The sequence below is a fragment of the Thunnus maccoyii genome, chromosome 23, assembly GCF_910596095.1.
Source record: "Thunnus maccoyii chromosome 23, fThuMac1.1, whole genome shotgun sequence".
Taxonomy (NCBI): domain Eukaryota; kingdom Metazoa; phylum Chordata; class Actinopteri; order Scombriformes; family Scombridae; genus Thunnus; species Thunnus maccoyii.
Window position 1 is genome coordinate 15,012,119 of NC_056555.1, and position 21,039 is coordinate 15,033,157.

General features: G+C 40.1%; 1 protein-coding gene across 1 annotated transcript; it reads right to left on the bottom strand.

The window, feature by feature from the left end:
* Positions 1–4,448: 4,448 nt before the first annotated feature.
* On the bottom strand, positions 4,449–19,936 carry st8sia1 (ST8 alpha-N-acetyl-neuraminide alpha-2,8-sialyltransferase 1). Its single transcript, XM_042403952.1, has 5 exons — positions 19,078–19,936; positions 17,875–18,019; positions 10,483–10,592; positions 7,939–8,031; positions 4,449–7,464 (listed from the first exon to the last, which is right to left on the bottom strand). Exons 1-5 carry the CDS (start codon positions 19,254–19,256, stop codon positions 6,984–6,986), a joined length of 1,008 nt encoding a protein of 335 aa, XP_042259886.1. The 5' UTR covers positions 19,257–19,936; the 3' UTR covers positions 4,449–6,983.
* Between the last annotated feature and the right edge of the window lie 1,103 nt (positions 19,937–21,039).

Sequence of the window (21,039 nt, forward strand, 5' to 3'; positions counted from 1 at the left end):
CCGTCCAAAATAGTGATTACAGTTTGTTCACTGTCCAGTCACCACTTATAGTCTCTTCTAGACTGGGGCTACATGAATAAGATTTGTTTTGTTGCACATCTGTGACAAGAATGAGCCTAGAAAATGAAGCTAAAGTAACATAAAATTCATAAGTTTTCAACAAAAATAACTATTAATGATCTCAGTATACCTAAACATAAAGATTCAATGCTTATTAACTGCCAGCATCACACTACACACACAACCTTACTGTATATTCAGGTTTATGTAGATGCTTGAGCTGAAGTTTCCAGAATGTTGAGTGAGTTCTGGGTGCATGCTGTGGAAAGGCAAAAACACTCATCCATGTCCAAGAGTTGCTATTATAAGCTTTAATGGTGCAGAGACAGTGTGCGTGAGACAGACAGAGATTCTTAATCCCACTCAAGTTTGAAGGTTAGCTACTTTCTATGGGTTGGTTCCTCCAGTGCCAGAAATAGAAATAGGAAATAGAAATGGCAAGTGGAGAAAAAGCTCTGACGGCTACACTTCTTCGTCTTTGCCCTGCAGTACATGTGCTTTATTTATTCTTCTAAAAATGAGCAAACTTTAAAGTAAATGACGAATACTTATAGTAAGAAAAATGTGTGAAGCTTCTTTTTTGCAGTTTTGAAAAAAAAGGAGCACATGTTCATTTCTTTTAGCTACAGGTTTCATGTGTTTTTTAAGTTTTAGGAGGGCTTTTAGAATAACCAGATGATATCCAACATATGCCAAACTAAATTAAAATGTTCTAGTGTTCAATGCCAACAATATATGTACAGTATGTATAGTTATGGATCCCTGAATATACATGTAGTAATAAAGGCTGAGCCTTCAACATTTTGATTTGTGTTGCCAACTGAAGCTGTTCTTGCAGTTTAACTGAAATTAAATTGCATTTTTGTTGACTGCTCTGTAAATCTACATATGTGCTCTGTAAATCATGTGTATTGGGTCCTCACATGAGAAAAAAAATCAGAAACCAAAAGGGACACATTGTTATTGGATATTTATCATTCCTATATTTGCAAAGAACCGGCAGGTAGGTTCATTATTTAGTTATATTTGGAAGTTATGTTATGTTATAGCTGGTGTTGCTACAGTGACTTCCTATTTACATAGTTAATTGCTTCTGATTGGACGGCGCTACAGATCTTTTCTAGCAACTGATTTACACATTACTTCTTCTCCTCTGTAGTTCCCCGGTATGGGAACGAGTTACCAAACTCTGTTCGATCTGCAGAGTCCCTCTCAATCTTTAAGAAAAGACTAAAGACCAAGCTCTTTCGCGAACACCTCTACACTTGATGAACTGTAGGGTGAAAAAAAAACATAAAAAACAAAAAAAAAACAAACAAACAAACAAAAAAAACATACTTTTATGCACTCTAATCATTGCCTTGTTGCACTGCCTGTTGGCATCTACGTCCTATCGGGCCCAAACTTAAGCTTTATGGCACTTACTCGTGTTGTTGTCTCCTGACTAGATCCTAGTTTGTGTTGTATCAGTCTCATATGTACGTCACTTTGGATAAAAGCGTCTGCTAAATATAATGTAATGTAAAAAAATGTAATTACTTAAGTCTTTATCAGCTATGACGGTTTCTTGAGTTTAGGTATAACCTTATTTAGTTAATCACTAGTTTAAAACTAGGTAGTTAGGGAGTAATTTACACACAAACTTAGTAATGGATTTACAAGCTAGTGCAACACAATTCTGGGCTCTTTGGTGAAAATTCAAACTAGCAAAATTATATATATATGTTAATGGCAGCATGTACAATAGGTCAGTTGAGCTAATACTTCTCCAGTAAAATCATGTTATCCCACCTTTCACCAGACTGTCAAACTGAGCACAAATGTGCAGACAAGATGTTAATGTCTCTCATCCTGGTATAAAAAGAATAAGCCTGATTGTACGATTCTCCAAAAGTGAAACTATCAATTTACAAGTGAGGCATGCAGTAGCCTGCAAGCACACTCACGCAGACACACAGACATATACACAGTCATCCATGTCCTTCAAACTTCCATAATTAAATCCCTATCATCCTTAATATGCTCCAGCCTCTTGGCTATCTCTGTCCACCAGATAGACAAATTAGGGCCTTGATCATAATTACGGTGCATGTGGAGCTGAATGGTCAAGCGGGGAACAAGGTCCTGGGAGACAGCTGCACAGCTTTAGCTGACACATCTTTAAAAATTCATGGCCCAGAAACAGGCCATAGAGAAAGGGCTGTGGCAAGCTGAGGGTTTCACTGATGCCTTTCAGAAATTTCTACAACCACTAAACAAACTATACGGGCGGCAAAATTCCTGTACACCCACACAAAAGGAAGGCACAGAGAAAAAAATTTTCACTTAAAACAAGTTGTGCTCGAAACATGAGAAGAGTACTTTTCTTAATGCATTTGCCTTCTGTATCACAAAAACATGTGGCTATACAAGAAAACGTATCACCTTCTCCAAACCATTTGAAAAAAAAAAAAAAACACCACGCAGCTGCAAGCGATTTATCATTTTCCTAATTTATTGGATACCAGTGTTTGCCTTGTATATGAATATGGTTGTTTTCATTTGTTTTTTTTTAAAATTCTATTTCATCCTTCACAGTTTATTCCAGGTGGCACATACAGAACTGCAGTTTTGTTTTATTTTTAACATGCTCAGGCAGGGTCGTTCACATCAGATGACTCAAGCGCACTGAGGAGATGACAGTCAGGGTGTTGCAAACAGTAATGCTTACAAAAGTCATTTTTTTCTTAACCTTTTTTTTGTAACAAAGTCAGTCAGTCAAGGAAAATAAAGCACATTTATATACAGTATTTTGTTTAAAACAACCAAGCATGGCATAACAACAAATATTTAAATATGTAAGAAAGTTAAGCACTCTGGACCGGTATTTATCAAATTTGGGTCAAACATTATATTGTTTTGACCTTATTTACTGCATCACCATAACTAAAATTGGTCAGCTGTTAATCAGAGAATGACAGTATACCACAATTTAAAATATCCTTCGTTTACAATTATTTATTTGGGATTTAATTTAAGTTTCTTAAAGCCACTATGTGCAGAATTTCAAAATTCCTGGCACCCCCAGTGGTAGTATCAAAAAACTCTTGACACACTGGTAAACTTACTGCAGATGAATGTGCAGAAAGCAACACATGCACCACATCACTTGGATTGTCTAATTTTTCTACAGAAAAAAATGACATTAGAATAATTCGGAAGATGCTGTAATCACACAAAAATCCTACACAAAGTGGCTTTAACTTAATGTTTTTTTTCTGCCTAAACTTTTGAGTTTTATAACAGTTTTATAAAGCTTGTCCTCACACTGAAGACATAAAAAACTTGGCTTCTGAGACTCTCTGCTGTCTTAAACCTGCACTACGACATCAGCATGAACAACTTGTTTTGCTTCTACAAGGTCCAAATATGAGTTCCAAATAGTAGAAGTCATTATCATGATGACATAGAACAAGGCTAAAGAACTAAAGGTTTGACACACACACAGCAGCGTCTTGCTTAAGGACACTACAGCTCATCATATGGCTGTTACAGGGATTGAACATGTGACCTTTCCGTGACCAGATTCAAACCAATTGGTCACCCTGTGGCCACACATACTGTAGCTTGATAAATTGACCAGCTGGTCTGAGATGGGAATGGAAATGGATGACTATACTGCCTTTGTGTGTGTATCTTGCTCCGTTTTTTTTTCTGCCTTGTTTTTTGTTTCATGGACCTCATGTTCCCTCTGGCAGCTTTAGAGAAATAGTTTTGGGAAATACACTTATCCTCTTTCTTGCAGAGAGTTAGATGAGAAGATTGATATCTTTCTAATGCTAAATATGAAGCGACAGCCAACAGTCAGTTCGCTTAGCTTAGCATAATGGCAAGAAACAGGGGGAAACAGCTAGCCTAGCTCTGTCCAAAAGTAACAAACTTCACCTATCAGCACCTCTAAAGCCCATGTACTAAATAAACCAGAGATAAAGTGTTAATCAGTGAGTTTTAGAGGTGATGGTAGGCTAGTTGTTTTCCAGTGTTTATGCTAAGCTAAGCTACACATCTCGTGGACGTAGCTTCATATTTTAATGGACAAACATGAGAGAGATATCAATCTTCTCATCTAACTCTAAGTAAAAATAGCAGATAAAGGTAATTCCTCAAATCTCTCAATATTTGTTCATGAAATATGATACTGACAATGGGTGATAAAACACAGGAAACACAAGCATGATGGTGAAAGTGGAGGCACAGTGAACACTTGTTGGTGGGTTCAACCGCTTGATATGAAACCTGTGACTGGAATGATGATATGCTGCGGTTGTCGGCGATGACATTGCTCTCTGTACATGTTTTTCCACGCTATATCAATAACAGAAATCGGTTAAAAATATGTGATGTCAGAGTCAATGTTTTAAATGTTTACTTAGAAGTTGCACAAGATATATGAGTGTAAGCAGAGCATATTATAGCAGGAAGAGCACAGTGCCAAAGATTTACATGTTTTCCGGTAACAACAGCTGCAATTTATTTGGACCTGCTGAGTTCAGTGTTAGCTTTTTAAAAAGTATAATTTTCAAGAATGACTGGAGATCTAAAACTAGTTGGTCAATATGCTTAAAGACCGATATTCACATCACTGATTGATCTCCTTTTCATTAAGATATATCAGCTTTATCACTCAGACAGAGGATGGAATGAGGACATGAATCAGAACATAATGGAAATAGATTAATAAAAATTAAAAAAAATCAGCTGAGGTTGAAACTCAGAGTGTACCAAAAGCACATTAAAAATCATCATGCTTCCTAAATTCACTTATTTCACATCTCATTCATTCACAATACTGGGCAGGAGAAGCAAAGAAAAAAAAGGTGCAAATAAGAAACGTCACAATAAGTATAACACATTGGTCAAAGTGTTCGTCATGTTCAGTTTCCAGTTTAGAAAGAGCCACATGTGCATTTGGACTCACGTGCATTTCACTTATATATCACATACTGTCCAACTGATCCACAGAGCCAAGGTTAGTCAAGAAAAATCAAACACAGATGGGAGGATGATCAGCATTAGAAATATCACTTGTTTCAATGATTCTTTTTGCCTTAACACATCTCAAAGGCACTGGACCTTATTCAGCTTGACAGACATGGAGTGGATAAAGCATAAAGCAGTAACTTAACAGCTTCTGTACCATGATTCTGAGGAGTATTTTAAGATTGTGATACACTCCATGCACTTTCCATGCAGCATCATCCTTTGTTGTAGTATTGACAATATGGCACGGTCACATTTATCACTCTTAAATGACTTTTTTTTTTTTTTTTTTTTTTTTTAATACAAAAACAAAACAAGTTCAATCAAGTTCGTCATTTTCCAGCTGCAAGTACCAAACAACCACATCTGTCATCATCATCATGTTGGCTTGTACATGAGCATCTTATTTTTCCCTTGTGCCCAAAAAAATGTCAAAAAAAATATACAAAAAGGAACGCAGGACAGATGCTCCATTCCTTCTGTTTGCAGATGCAAAATAATAATAACAACAGCATAATAATAATGGCATGAATAATCACAATTTACCCTATGAAATGTCCAACATCTAAAAAAAAAGAAAAAAATAAGGTTTACTGTCAACCATTAAAATGCCACTCTGTGACACTGAGTCTTTTTCTATCACTACTACCTCCCTTTCAAGCAGTGTCTCGCCATTAGAGAGCGCAAGGACAGTGCAAGACTGTGTATCAAAGAGACCACTGTTCCCTTGGCTTGGCACCTGGCAAGTTTAGTATGGTTACAAGACTTACAGCAGCCCCTCTAAGGACGTGAATTTAAGGTGCCTGCTTGTGATTGAATTGTTAGTTTTTAGTCAGTTATGATGTCTTCTTAGAGCTGAGGTACCTATGTGTGATGTTTTTTTGCAGCAAATGTTGATTTCTGATAATATATGTTGATAATGTTTTCTCCCTTCTCTTCATAGCCACTGAAGAACCTAAAAAAAAAAAAGAATTCACATTGATCCCGAGAATCACATTTGGCAAACAAAAACAATATGCGGTAACCACTGTGTACTCATTTTCCCTTTTCAGTGAAGGGCTAAGTTGCAACTTGGTTAAACATTCTAGGGGATATAGTAGTTAAGACTCCATTTCTAATGGCTCCTGCTTTGAACTAAAGCTCTATTTGGCACTGGAGAATGCCAATCAAGCGCTCGGTTGAAGAAAAGTGAAAGAGAAAAAAAATCCTTTCATACACACACCAGCCAGCTTTCACTCTTTCTCCCCCGCCATCCTTTTTTTGTGCTCCTTTAAATTTCAGTCCTATTCAAGCTAGGTACCAGGACACCATTATCTCTCCCTTGTTCCTTGCATTTCGCCAGTCTTTCAGAGCGTTTTATTATTCCCCCTGGTCCTCCACGCCTTCTGTCTCTGTTTAACAAAGACCCAGAGGGGGGTTTGGTCCAGCTGCCCCATATGTCAGTCAGATACAGTAGTCAGCATACAAAAAAAAAAACATCCCACACCCATCCAACCCCAGACATGTTCACCTTTATTAGTCCCAGCTGAGGCTTTCCATAAAAAACACACAGCCGTGCAACCACACACACAATTTCAGAAACCAGGGGTAAAGATATGGCAAGTTTTGGGAATGTATGGATATTTTACATTGTGCGTATGCCTGCATGTGGTGATGTGCATTCTGTCCCTGATGCTGCTGGTCTGGGTGGAGGACATTCTCATGATATTGAGGGATTAACGGGGGGGAGCAGTGAACGGACACAGATGCAGTGCCGGGGGTTCCTCAGAGGAAATATGCTCATGTGCATGTGCAAGCATGTGTGTCATGACATCAATGTCCTGTCGGATAGCAACCCATAAGTCTTCACCTGCTTCCTGTAACCCGCTAAGCTTCAACTGACTGCTGACGCTCGTCAAAATGCTCTAACTCCCTCTCTCCTGAGGGGGGCAGTGTCCCACCCTCATGCGGAGCGTGCCGCTTTTGTGCAGGTGCCAAAGCTTGACAAACTCCTCGGGCATGGCATGGAACCACTTGTAGGGCAGGATGTTGTCGTAGTAATGGTGGCTGACTGGCTGCTCATCCAGGCCGACGGAAAACGGCCAGAAGCCGTAGGCCGTCACCTCCTCGCACAGCCCCAAGGCCAAGCTGACCAGGAAGAGCCCCGTGGAGAGGCGTTTGGCGTGCACGCCGCGGGCCTTCCAGAATTTTCCCACAGTGCGCAGGAACTCTGGGTTGGCAAAGAGCACGGTGAGGTTGGAGGAGGTATCTGCCAGGGCGTAATGCGCCCGCAGTGACGGGTCGGTGCCAGGCTTCATGGAGAACGCTGGCATGTAGATGTAGCTTGAGCCGTAGACCTTCATACTTTCCACAAAAGCTTTTCTCGACAACAGAAGGTTCTGAAACCTGAGTAATAGAAACAGTGATAGAGAGAAAGTGAAGTAATCCTTTTGTTGGGGTTTAACAGTGTGAGTCTACAGACTGTTTGAATAATCTTTACAGCTGTCTTCATTTCCCAAGTGGGTGTCAAGCAATTCAGTTTCCTGTGTTGTCAGATGCAATGCCACAAAAGCACAAGGGTCTGTCTTATAATGACTATACACAGTTTAGAACAAGCAGTCTGTTTAGTTGAACTTTTATTTCACCATTTTTAAATCCTATTCATGTGTGGCTTTTTATATCATAGTGCATCTCTTCACATCACTACAGTGATTCAACCATTAGCCTTTTCTGTCTATGTTAGCAAATCTACTCTGTACATTTACTTGCTCTGTACTGTAAGTCGTGAATATCTATGCGGAAAGGGATAAATGCGCGTTGATCTATTTGAGAATAGACTTGATTATGCAATTCTGAATCTTAAAAAAACAAGCTGATTACCTTTTCTCTATGATGCTGGGGTTGGCTGTCACCAGATGTGTTCTGGTTCCCACATCCTCCACATATTCCTTTGAAAGTGGTGGAAGGTTACACCTAAATGAGCAAAACACACAATATAGCATTTTACATATTCAACATGCACACACGCTATGTACTTTGAAAATGGTACCCATGATTATGATTTATATAAGCTACCCAAGCACACACAAGATAAACAATTCGATGATTTGTTTAAGTCATTATGGCTATTAACTTCTTGATAAGATTTGATTATGACAGCGAGCAGAGAGGCAGATTAAAGAATATGTTCACAATTTTTCAAGTCTGTTTCACTCAATTGAACACTGAAAGAGGTGCTTTTGATGTAAGTGATGGGGGCCAACATCCAAAAAATGTGCAGAAATGCATGTAAAAGTCCATCTTAGTCTGAGTTAGTCATATCAAGTGGATACCTGCCACATTTACAGTCTTTTTAGCATCATTTGACTAATTTGGGCAGCTGAAGCTTCATATTAGCTTAACTTCTAAATACATTTTCACAAAGAAAGAGGTTTGTGGATTTTGGCCCCCATCACTTTCATTTTAAGTGCATTATAAAAGGATCTTCTAATGGTCAGTATGAACAGGAGGAATGATTATAACAAGAAAACATTTCAATTTGGGAACCTGACTATTGTTTTAGGACAGACTTGAAAAATTATGAACCTGTCCTTTAATTCAATAAACATTTCCTTTTGTGCATGTGTGACTCAAAACCACACACGCACACACATCAAAATCTACAATGACATTACTGTACTAAATTTACATTTCAAGTTTGCAAGATGTGTTCAATAGATTAAATTACAATAACATCACTATGTCACAGTTTCGGACATTTTCTTATCTCTACCATGCAAAACTTTACTGGCTGGTAAAATAATATTTTTTGTGTGTGTTATCAGCAGTTTAAAAAAGAAAATTAAACTGAAAATTAAAATTAAATCCACACACCAGACAGTTGTTGGAGTCAAACCCAGGACCAGGAAGTTCAGTAGTAAAATATAGACACATGTATTGTCCTCTTACCTAGAGTGTTACTGTCTAATTTTGTGTATGAAGTTGCAGCATATGCATTCAAGTGCACATTTGATAGGATACTTTTTTGATCATTTTGCTCCCAAGAGGTGCAAAGATGCTTGGAAACAGGGTGGGTTTAGGAAGATTATCTATTATACATTATCAGTGGGTTTGTTAAGGGTTGGTAATCACGGTCAATAACATCAGCTCTTCTCAACCTCTCTGCAAAAATCTGTGAACACAAAGAAGATCCACACGCGGTGGATGTAGAGGAGTTGCCATGTGCTCACCGAAGGAGCGTTTGACTGCTATCCCCAAGACGTAAAGATAGAAAAAAAAGTCCCAGTGTTTTATCAAATTAATGTCAACGATGGAACAAACAAAAGACAGAGCTCAGACAAACACATTCAAGTACATTGCTCTAAATAAGATTCTGCACACATTCAAGTCAGTTTTGTTTATATGGTGCCAAATCACAACAGACGTTATCTCAGGGTACTTTTCATACAGAACTGGTTTATGTGTTTTGTCTATGTGGTGTTGCCATACTTAGCTGTCCAAGAGGTGGACCCGCTCAACCAATTATATTTAGGGATACAATGATGACCGGGTCCAGCCACTTACTGACAAAAAAGAAGAGGAAAAAACACTTGTGCATGGTCAAAGCATGGTTTTCCCCTTGCACTAGTCATGATTCTGCTCTACCACGTCATGTTGTTCATCATTGAAGATTTGTGTGGTTATTTTTTAACAGCGTGGTACTGATCATGTAATGTAACCTCTATGACAATGCACGTCACTCAAGTTAGAGACTGCAGAGGCGGTACAGTATGACGGCTGTATATGGAGTCCATAAGTTGACAGGGAAGGTCATGTAAGCTGTTGTTATCAGATGCTGCCTTGCTGGCATTTTGTACTTTGTATATTTTTCCTTTTAAACTTTTCCTAATGCTCAAAGTCTAATAGTTTACTCAGTAACTCTCTCTTGAACTGTTGCAACACTCGGGTGTAGTTGTCACATTCTCAGGGAAGAAAATGGTTTTTTTCCCCTATCAAAACCAATACAAATGTATTTCTTTGACTACTTGTTTGAAACAGGAAAACACCTTTAATTCATACTCATGAAACACAGCAGCTTGTTTGCTTCAACAAGTGCAGAACAATATTTTTTATACTATTTTATTCTGCACCATCTGATGGTTTTATTCTGCCTTATTCCTTTCTGCTCATCTTCTCTTCCTACCTCATCTTAATTCATTTTTTGCTCACTCACGCCTAAACTCTTTTCTCTCTTGCCCTCACTGTGGCCCATTTTTTCTCTCTCTGCCTCTCCCTCTCTCGGCTACAGTCGACACCAGCTCTCATTATCACTGATGGCTGATGGTGTTTGACTGCTCTCTTAAACACGGCTGATTCACATTTGGAGGAGCAATGAAGCAGTCGTATAAATGCGCTCGCTCACAAACACAGATCCTTGTTTCTCACCGCATGACGAAGTCGGCCTGGTCAATGTCCCGTCCGCATTTGCTGTGCCTGAGGATGCCGCCGTTACCCACCACCGCACATTTCTTCAAAGGCAGCTGCAGAGGGTTGTCCTGAGCAGAAGAGAACATGCAGCTCTGTCATTGTGCCCACAGACACAAGTACCTGGACATTAACACACAAAATCACTTACACACACACACACACACACACACACACAAAACCACATTAATTTTCTCTCGACTTAGATCCCAAAATTGAAGCTGGTGTAAGAGTCACCCTGTGTTCAGCAAAACTCAGGATCTCGACCCAACTGCTAATCTCCCTTCACAGTCTCATGAGCTGACGGACACACCAGCAAGGAGATTTTAAGCAAGAAGCTGGACAAAAGCAAGCACAGGTCATACAGCTATTGAATCCAATTCTGTGTCTGGATATGCTCCTGAAATTCAATCAGGGATACCAAGCAGATATAGGCAAATCTGCAAAGAAAAAAGCTATACTGCCAAGCAAAAAAATATAAAAACCTTAACTTATCTGCAAATTCCATCTGGCCAAGAACTATTCAATAAATGTGAACTTATGACCAAATGTACCCACATTATTTGTCATATGAAACACATTTCACAAACAGGCATCTTCCTAAAAAGTGCTCTCTTCTTGTACCCTCTCCATTATAATCAAATCTATGTCCTGGTAAATGTCTTTTCTTGAATCTCACGGCACTGTGTTTGTGCCTGGTCCCTAAGTGGTTCCCAACCTTTTGTCTGATGTACCTCCACAGCCCTGTAAAATGAACTCAAATACCCCTTCATCAATACCATGTATCATGTTCCAGATGGACTGGATGTTATGTTACTTAATATTACCGACTATATAACGGTGGATAATATTACAATATTTTTAAATGCAATTGAACTGTCAATGTTAAGGTAGGTTTAGTCAGGTTTGCAATGGACGTTTCAACAATTTATCCAGTACTTTAAGCTAGCTATTTCAAGTACTATGCCTTTTTACATATCTACTATCTATTTAACCATTTGTCCAGTACTTTTAGCTAAATGTTTCAACCATATTTCTATTACATATTGTAATAAAAGTAACAGTTTGAACAGTTTATTGCTTTTAGCTACCTATTTTAAACATTTATCCATTAGGCTACTTTTATCTTACTCTTTCAACCTATTAGCTCGCTTGCTAACTAGTTTTCGTGCACTCTTCATCGCAACACAAAGTGTTTAACCCTCTGGTCTCTATGCTGGCCATTTGTGGCCACTTCGCTTTCTTTTTTTTGACTATTTTAGCTGTGTTAATGTAAATGACATAAAATTTCCCAAGGGTGTGGATTTTTTTCTGATTTTTCTATTTTTAACTTTAGCTCTTTAAATATGTCTATAGTATGCTGTATACATCCAATACTACCACTTGGCTCTATCCTGGCCACTTTTGGCCCATTGAAACCATTAAAACTGCACTTTTTAATTCCATGTTATTTGCAGCATTAAATCATGCAATTTAGGTAAAATGGGTTTCATTCTGAACTCAACACTTGAAATTTATAGTTTTTAATGTTTTCCATTAGATAGTGTCATTGGTCAATTTTTGGCCTTGGGAGCAAATTCATGTAATATTCTTAGTTTCCACTAAGGGTGTACGATGGCTTACCGCACTCCACTGAAGCAAATGAATGACACAATTTTGACATAGGTGTAATTTTAAGGATGTCAGATAATGATTTTTGTGTGCGCATGAAAAAAAATGTGCATGTGTGTGAAACTGCAGCGCAAATATGTATTTGCAAGATAGAGTGAAATCAATTATGATGTATCCTTCCTCCAAGTTGCAGTGACTTTCTGTTGATGCAGGCTATTCAGCTTTGTGGGTTTCCCAGGTAAACTTGCCTTTGGTGTACATGTTGAAAGCACCTGTAGCTTTGCCACATGCAACTACACAATAACCCTTACACACCCAAATATCTACCCTCCTCCCCATTAAAACAAACATAGGAGGTCATGCAAAGATGCTGCTGTGAGGGCAACAAAAACAAAAACAAACCTGTCCCAGAGTTTATGTACTATTGCTATAAGTAAACCTAACAGCTCCCAGATCATTTTTTCTCTGGCAAGATGGTCATATTTGCTGCTTCAAGCACAAAATTATGTTATGTGCTCAGCAAGCAAGGATGAGGAGAAATCCTCTGCCCTTGATGAAGAGACATCGTCCACCCATGGTGAGGACAGCATCACAGGTGACAATGAAGAGTACCAGCCAGTGCCCGATTCCTCTTCCTCAGGGGGTGAAGAGGATAAAGACACAGGAGTGGAGGCCAAGCAGCTAATGGCGGAAAAAGTAGGAGCAGTGGCGGAGCAGCCTGGTCGCCAGAATAAAACATTGGCAGTTTACGTTTCTGCAAACCACAGAAACGTTGAATGTCTACATTTCAACACGTGAAATACGTAGCATATTAACATTTCTACAAAACGTAATATGTCAACATTTACAAAATACGCATCATCTCAACATTTCTAAAGTGACATAGTTCACACGAGATCTATATGAGTTGATCTTTCCTATTAGGAGGGAGGAGGGGTCGGTGGATGGTTAGTCAGAAAGTTGGAAATCAGCAGAGTATGATTTGAGACCCCCTCGAAACCAATGTCCACTTCCCATTTCAACCAACAAAAGCAAGTGTTTTCAATGAGACGTCAGGACATTTGCAGCTGTTTTTCTGGCATCAACATTGACACATTCAAACATTGACATTTTAACAACATTCATGTCAATGTGCTGGGGTTAGCGCAACAGCTAATTTGCACCTGTAAAATCTAACAAATTGATTGAAAAAAAATATATTATGTGGTTTTATAGACTTTTACTCAAATCGCATTTTTCCAAATTAATTGAGCTACTCTACAATCTTTCCACATACCCCCTGGCAAGTGCCCCTGGTTGGGAATCACTGCCTGAATTAAAGCCTTGTATAGGACAGTAATAGAAACGGTTACAGAGGACACTGAAATGCCACGCTTCATGAGGCAAGGGCCAAAAATGTCTTTTCTCTTTGCCTCAGCTGTATTTAAGTCGGAGGCATGGATTAAGTGAGACGGCGGAAACAATTGTCCTCATTATTCCCCGTGGAGTGCACACACTTGAGAATACACACACAAAAGTGCACACACACACCTCTCCTTGCCTCAGGGTCTCTTTTGGACCGTGACAGGGGGTTGAGTCAGAGGGGACAATAACAGCCCATCATGTTGGGGAGGGGAACCAGCATGTTGGGCTAAAACTTGAGAGGGGGAATATAATTCCAGTAGCACATGGTCCAACTAAATCTGGAAAGTTATCATTATCAATAATCCAAATTGCTTACTAAAATCCTGAATGTTTTGACATATTTTGGATTGGTTTGTATGCTATAATGTAGGGCTGCAACTAACTATTTTCATTATTTGGTGGTTATTTTTTCAATGTATTTAGTTTATTAGTCTATAAAATGTCAGAAATTTGTGAAAAATGCACATCAGAATCTCCCAGAGCCCAAGTTTTTGTTACTTGTGTGGTCCAAAAAACAAATTGTTCTGTTTTTAGTGTTGGTTTCAATATGAGAGGAACTGAAATCTTTGTGTCGTCATGAGTTCATGTGGGATTATATATATATATATATATATATATATATATATATATAAACTTTTTAAGATGCTGAAATGATGAATATCCCTCCACAAATCCTCTTTGTACTGTACAATATCAAAGGACAACTGGTCGAGGAACTACATAAGGAAGATCATAGGAATCAACTGTACAGTCCACTGAACTGTATGTATGGATGTTCTGTTTGAGCCATTGAACTAACCAGCAATTAACAGTCAAAGCCCTAATTGGCACATTCCCTGGCAGATGCCCAGATACTGTAGCTGTTGCCAGCTTGGTGTAGCGTGGCTGTCTGTCTGTGCTCAGACCTGCAATCACAGCACTAGTAGTTGAGAAGCCAGAATTTGTGTGTGTATGTGAGCTTGTACTTCATCCATCCCACCTAAATACTAGGTACCGTCTTTCTGGGAAACACAGAAGGAACTCGCCACAATATATGCTTGTTACGGAAGTTCAACCAGGTTACTAAAAATACATAAAAAACATGGTGTAATGATATAGCTAACATCACATCCAAAAGCAACACATATTTACTCATATGCACAGTCACAGAGTTTAAGAAATGTTGCATAAAATTGGTATACCGTTAACTAAAATTCTTGCATTTATAAGCACTTTTTCAAGGGTCAGTCCACTAAAAATCACATAAAAACACTGTTATTATCCTTCTTACTTTGAGTGGAATCTAGCCTTGCAAATACTGTAGTCAGTCAGGTTTTGAGATATCTGCAGCTGAGATTCTGGCACTGGCCAAATACGGTAGATTGCCCAAAGAATCTGGGACATTGTCCCTGGAGAGGCATGTTGCTGTTGAGTTTGTCAAATATAAAAATAAATTCATTACAACCTAAATTGAACTGGGATGGTGGCAGAAATCTTAGCATTGAAAAAAGCATTTCAAAACCACTTGTAAGTGGTAAAATACATGTTTAGTTACACTAGCGGCGTGGCTTTATTTGGTCCAGACTGAAATATCTCAACAACTATTTAACGGTGACTTTGGTGGTCCCCGGACTTTTCATCTAGCACCACCAGCTGGTCAAAATTGCACCAAAATTTCCTTAATGAACTGGCACAAAACTTGGTACAGACATGTACCAATGCAGACCTGCCAACCCTGGACGAATTTTATGAGTGTGTCAGATGCAAAACACTGCAGTTTGTACAATGAATAACTGTACATAATCTACATACCAATGTTCCCCCCAGGTTGACTGCTTTGGAGCGGCACTGCCTTATTCCTTAACAGAGCTATGCTACTCTTGTACCTTTCACGTACATGTCCTTTGAAGAACGAAGAGAGGGAGGATGACTAAAGAAAATCGACAATAACGTAGGGTGTTATTGTGCTCGCACAGTGTGTGAGTGAAAATCATTAGTAGCCCGTTGATATTAATGATTGTCTGAAATTTTAGCAGCGGCGCTCATAATTTTGCAGCGGTGGTGTGCCGCTGCTGAATGAATTTAGGGGAAACACTGCATACACATTAAAGAACATCATTTGCATGCAGCAGTCAAATAAACAAAAATTTCCATTTGTTTGTCACCTGCCTAAAAATAGCTTACCAAGGAGCACAATTTCACTTAGGTGACATGCTAACCTCTCACTACTGCTGCATTTATATAGCCCCTATTGTTGTATGGCTTGTTGTTGATGACGTCACTGATTTTTAAATTGCTTTTCTCAGCTCAATGACAGTTTTACAAATATAAAACCTCTGTGAATCAAAAACTCATAATAGAAAGAGTCATAATTGACCTTGTTTGCAGTTTGTGTTGTCAACAGTTTAAGGGACGTATCTTTTACAATGGTGGTCTATGGGGAAAATGCTTTTTGGGCTGCAGGGGGATTTTTCGCTGCAATGCCGCAAGTGACCATGGGTGAAGGCACAAATCCAACAAATCCGGCGCAATGATTGGTCAAATTCTTTTTCTTCTTATGCTTTTCGGCAGGCTAGACGCTTCTGCCTCTTGCTGATAGACTTGAGTATTGCATGTGTGCAATTGAACTCACAGGCATCACAACCTTCTTGCGTAGTTTAGAGTGACAAATCATACTGGCGTATTTTGATGTCAAAATGCGTACCTGCTACGCAAAATGCGTACAGGCTGGCAGGTCTATTAATATCCCCACAAGATGAAATATAACCTTTGGTGATCCCTGAAATCTTACTCTAGCACCATCAGCAGGTCAACAATTTAACTTTAATTGTCCAACTTGGCCAAATACGTGCAAAACTGAGACTGCATTTTATGTTCAGTCTCACAGTGCTGCTAGCATGTCTGAAGTCTTTTTTTTGTGATTTGGATGAATCAACATGTACAATATATTCTTAATCTAAGGCATGAACACTTGAAGTATGTTTGCATTAAAACATTGCATTTCCTCTACTTCACAAAACCCCCCAGTAACATCAAAGCCTTTAAACCCACTGGTGCACATTCATGCACACACACACACACACACACACAAACAAACACCATGGTTTAGCTTGGCCACTTGCTCTTCATATTTCTTTTTTTATTCACCCTCACCTCCCCCATCCCTCATGAATGAACATACACAGCTCACGCTCGCAAATTAGGGTCAGATATTCATTGCATTTTCCAACCTGGATATTCAGCTGCAGATTTTCAGCATGAGTAACAGGGATCCAATCTTGATTACTAGTGAGATGTATCACCCCTTGATACAAAAACCATGGCAAAAACACTTAAACCACTGTTACTCATTTTGTCCTGTTTCCAGGCACAAACACTCTCATCCACACATACACATTGACATAGAATGAATTGCCCAACAGACCTTATCTGGATACAGTCACTGAGCCGTAAATACACATACTACACCCATATTTGCATTTCTCTGAATGCAAAGTAAAGGGGAAGTAACTTGAGAGAGAGAAACTTGAAGCATACGTTCAGTTTTTACTCATGGTTTAAACATTCCTTTCTTACATTAGACTCTTACTTTCCAAAAGTGGGGGAAAAAAACACATCCTGTTGAGTAATAAATCCAGAGAAGCAGCCTGATTTGCTGTAAAAAAAAAAAAATCTGTACATCCTGTCTCTACAGAAATCTACGGCCCTTAGGTGACGAGAAAGAGAAAATAATCATAATGAATAAATGAAAATGAAAGTGACACAGATACCTCGTGTAGTATCATTCACTCTGGCATTTTACTGATATTTGCAGCATCTTACAGCGTCTGTTGTTCTAGCAGACTCTTCTGCACATCTCCACATCTGAATATCGCCCCCCCCCCCCCTCACACAGAGAACACTATACCAGTAGTCCTCTCTCATTCGAGGGTGTCTGTCTGCTCCACTGCTCCCTCCCTGCCTCCATTATGGATCAACAAGGATCCATGTTAAAACCCACAGTCCCCACAACAGTGTCATATTGCGCTGAGTGGGAGAAAAAAAAAAAAAAACAGTCTCCATCATCTGGTCTTAGTTACTTTTCAAGAACACAGCTGTCTATCTCAAAGTCATCTGTCTTGTGGAGAGGGATTCTAAGAAAGTCTGTGGCTCTCTGATATAAAAAAAACCACCAAAACCCCCCTAAAGAACAGCATTACACCATCTTTAAAGAGGGAGTGAATGTTGGTTTTCATTGCATGTGATGACTTGACAGACTTCCACTGCAATGTGGAAAGCGCTGTTATATGAGAATTATGATTAAAAACTTCTATTCTTTTTCTATTTATGGTATTTACATGCTTGCACTCTCCTGCTTACCTGTACAAAGAGCGGGTAGGTGTCATTGTTGACTGTGTGCGAGTGGTAGAACTCGCCATCGTACCATAGGACCTTGCCCATCGGGGAGTTCTCCTTGGTCACCGCGAACATCCTCTTCGGATCGCAGCATTCTGTCAGCAACTTCCTGTGAAGAGAAGGATGTGGGATTTAAAGGGAAATAATCAATCGGGTCTCTGGTGATCTCTGGACAGTTTGACACAAATTGGATTCTACAGGACAGCCAGGATTCTGGTAAGAAACGGGCTAGAATAATTGCTTAATTATTTGCCTTGAGACATCCATTGAGAGATGCGTATTAATACGGACAGGACAAAGAACCACTGTCTGAGGTGAAGCGCTGGGCCTGAGAGGAATGTTTTGGATTATTTATGACTTGATTAGATACTATTACACTGGAGTCTCTCTCAGCTGTCAATTCTTGGCAACAAAACCTTACTAAACACAAAGGCTGTTGAGCTGTATGACTGGAAGAAGCACAGAAACTCCAGCTCCAAGTGAGCATCACATCTCCCTGTAGGCCCTGTCCGCTGCTCTGCAGGTTTCACCTTCTCTGATTATCCTAATCGGCTTTGCCTCGGGGAATTATCTGCGCATATTCTCCAATGAATAAGATTTAATAACGTAAATAAGACCGCAGCAGTGTAACTAACGTGCTCTGTTGATTTGGTTTGCTTTTGGAACAGTGTCACAAGCCAAGTGAAGAGTATAATGTCTCTGCGGTGTTTAATAAAGGGTCTTTATGGTGTGTTACTGTAATATTCTTAGATTTTTGCAAAGGTTTGACGAACACAAACCTTTTAAAACATGTTTTTGGGAGAATTACAGTTGGCATTTTGGCATGATTGAGGGCTTTTATGCAATAATCAAAACAATTTCCCTTTGGGTGCCTATTACAATACAATCTAATAACATCATGCTCAGGGACTCCCAATACAGACAAAGGAGGAGGAGGAGGCCACAAGCCATAAATCTGAACTAAGAACACCAACTGAGGACATGCCTGCTGCTAAATAAAGCTTAGTAAATATTTAGTATGCTCTGAGGTGGATGCAGGGTAAACAAATGGATTATTTTTGCGCAATCGCTTCTTGAGCCCTGTAACTTACTACTGCTTTTTAACCCTTACAACCCACTTAAGGTGCACTTTGGGGAACACTCAGAAATGTGAGCTTAAAGACGAACCTGTACAAATCGATGCCGGTCTGGTTCTTCTGCCACACGTCCCCCTGCCTCAGCACCTCTTCTACTATTTCTTTATCGCGTGGGAGTCTGTAGACTGGGAAAATATAAAACCAGCAGAGCACCAGCACGCACAGAGCGGCCCACACCGACAGCTTGCACCGGTAGCATCGCACCAACATCTTTGCTCCCCCCCCCCCACTTGTCTGTTGCTCAAAACAACCGGTGCATGCACACTGAAACCGGTAGCGGTGCAATAAAAAGCGGGCTCGGTTCAAAGCTGGTATCTGCGTCCGCCGCAGTCCCCCGTCTCATCCCACAGGAGGGGTGGAGTATGAATGGAGCTGCAAAGGTAGACTGTTGTCCGGTTGTTTGGCTCAAGCATCGGTGTTGAAATCCGGTTTTGTTTGGTAAAGCTCTGATAAAGAGAAGCAGAGGCGTCTATCCCTGCAGTTCGGTTGCGGGTTTATGGTGCAGCAGTGTGTCGGGCTCTGCAGGAAACCGCCGCTCTGCTCTCGGCGCATCACCACCATCATTACAGCCTGCGGATTGTAGGGAATCATGCGGGCCCCCTCCCCGCCCGGTGTCCCGCTGCATCCCAGTCCAAAAGTGGTCTCCCGTCTCCGTTGTCCACCTTGATCCTCCTTCTCCTGTCCTCTCCTATCCCTCTCCTCCTCAAGGGCCTCCGCTGTCCTCGTCCTGCCGCAGGGTCTCCGGTGCGAGTGAACCGGGCCAGTCCAATTCAGTCTCCCTCACCTCCCCCCTCTTTCTCCTGTCAACACCCCTCTCTCTGCCGAGACAAAGTGCTTCTTGTGCTGTTGGAGGAGGGTCAAGCTCTCCAGACTGGGGAGAACGGAAGTCGATATTCAAATTAAAAGCATGCAAGAAGAACACAACTGTATGGTGGCCCTGAGATGCAAAACAAGTCACAGAACCGTTGAAATATGAAACGTCGTCGTGTTTTCTGTTTAGTGTGTTCTGCAGTGTAGGTCATAGTCAAAAGTACATGTCAAATACATTTTCAAGTAGTTCTTATCACACTGATGTTTGTTCAAGTGCTCATTTTTCTGAAAAGTTTGTCTTTAATTAGTTATTTGACAATATGAAAAAAAGGGGGTGTGACATCATGATTGACAGCTGTGACAGCCGCTCTCAAACCTCTGTCAGGTGGCCGGGCAGTTAAGGGGCCATGTCCAGGCTGTCATCCGCTGCCCAATCTTACTTCACAGTATCTGGCCTCAAATGACGTCACACAAGCAAGATGGCCACTCCCGGAAAGGAGATATTTTGGTTTTAGCTTCATTTTTGCATAGTGGTAGGCAATGGAGACCGTGGATGTATAATAAGAAATGGATAGGGCGCCACCAGTTCAGCCTTGCAGTCAGTTTTTTTCCAGTGGCCACTTGTGATATTGTGGCGAAAAATCCCCCTGAGGCCCATAGACCACCATTGTAAAAGAGACATCTGTAAAACTGTTGACAGGACACCTCGAACAATTATGACTTTTATTATGAACTTTTGATCCATGGAGGTTTTATATTTGTAAAACTTTCCTTGAGCCGAGAAAAGCGATTTAAAAATCTGTGACATCATCACAATGTAAAGTCTATGGGCCGAGCAGGAACTCATTGGCAGGGCCAGTGCGGGAAACACTACTGCGCATATTCAGTGGGCCACACAACACAGAAGCAAATCCGGAAGCTAGAACTTTTTTTGGCATATGCACCAGCCGAGCAATTCCTACAGGACTGAATGGGCACCATTGTTAATCCGGTATCCAGCTCTTATAATACATCCACAGTGGAGACACGTCATCCATATTCATATAGAGTCAATGGTTTTCCACCTCAGGTCCACTGTACAAGCACACAGTGGTGCTGATGTACTTCCAGTAAAATCTCTGCCTTATATATCACTTCCGCTATCCATACTGCTGCTACAATTTGTCTCAAGTGGTGACAATGT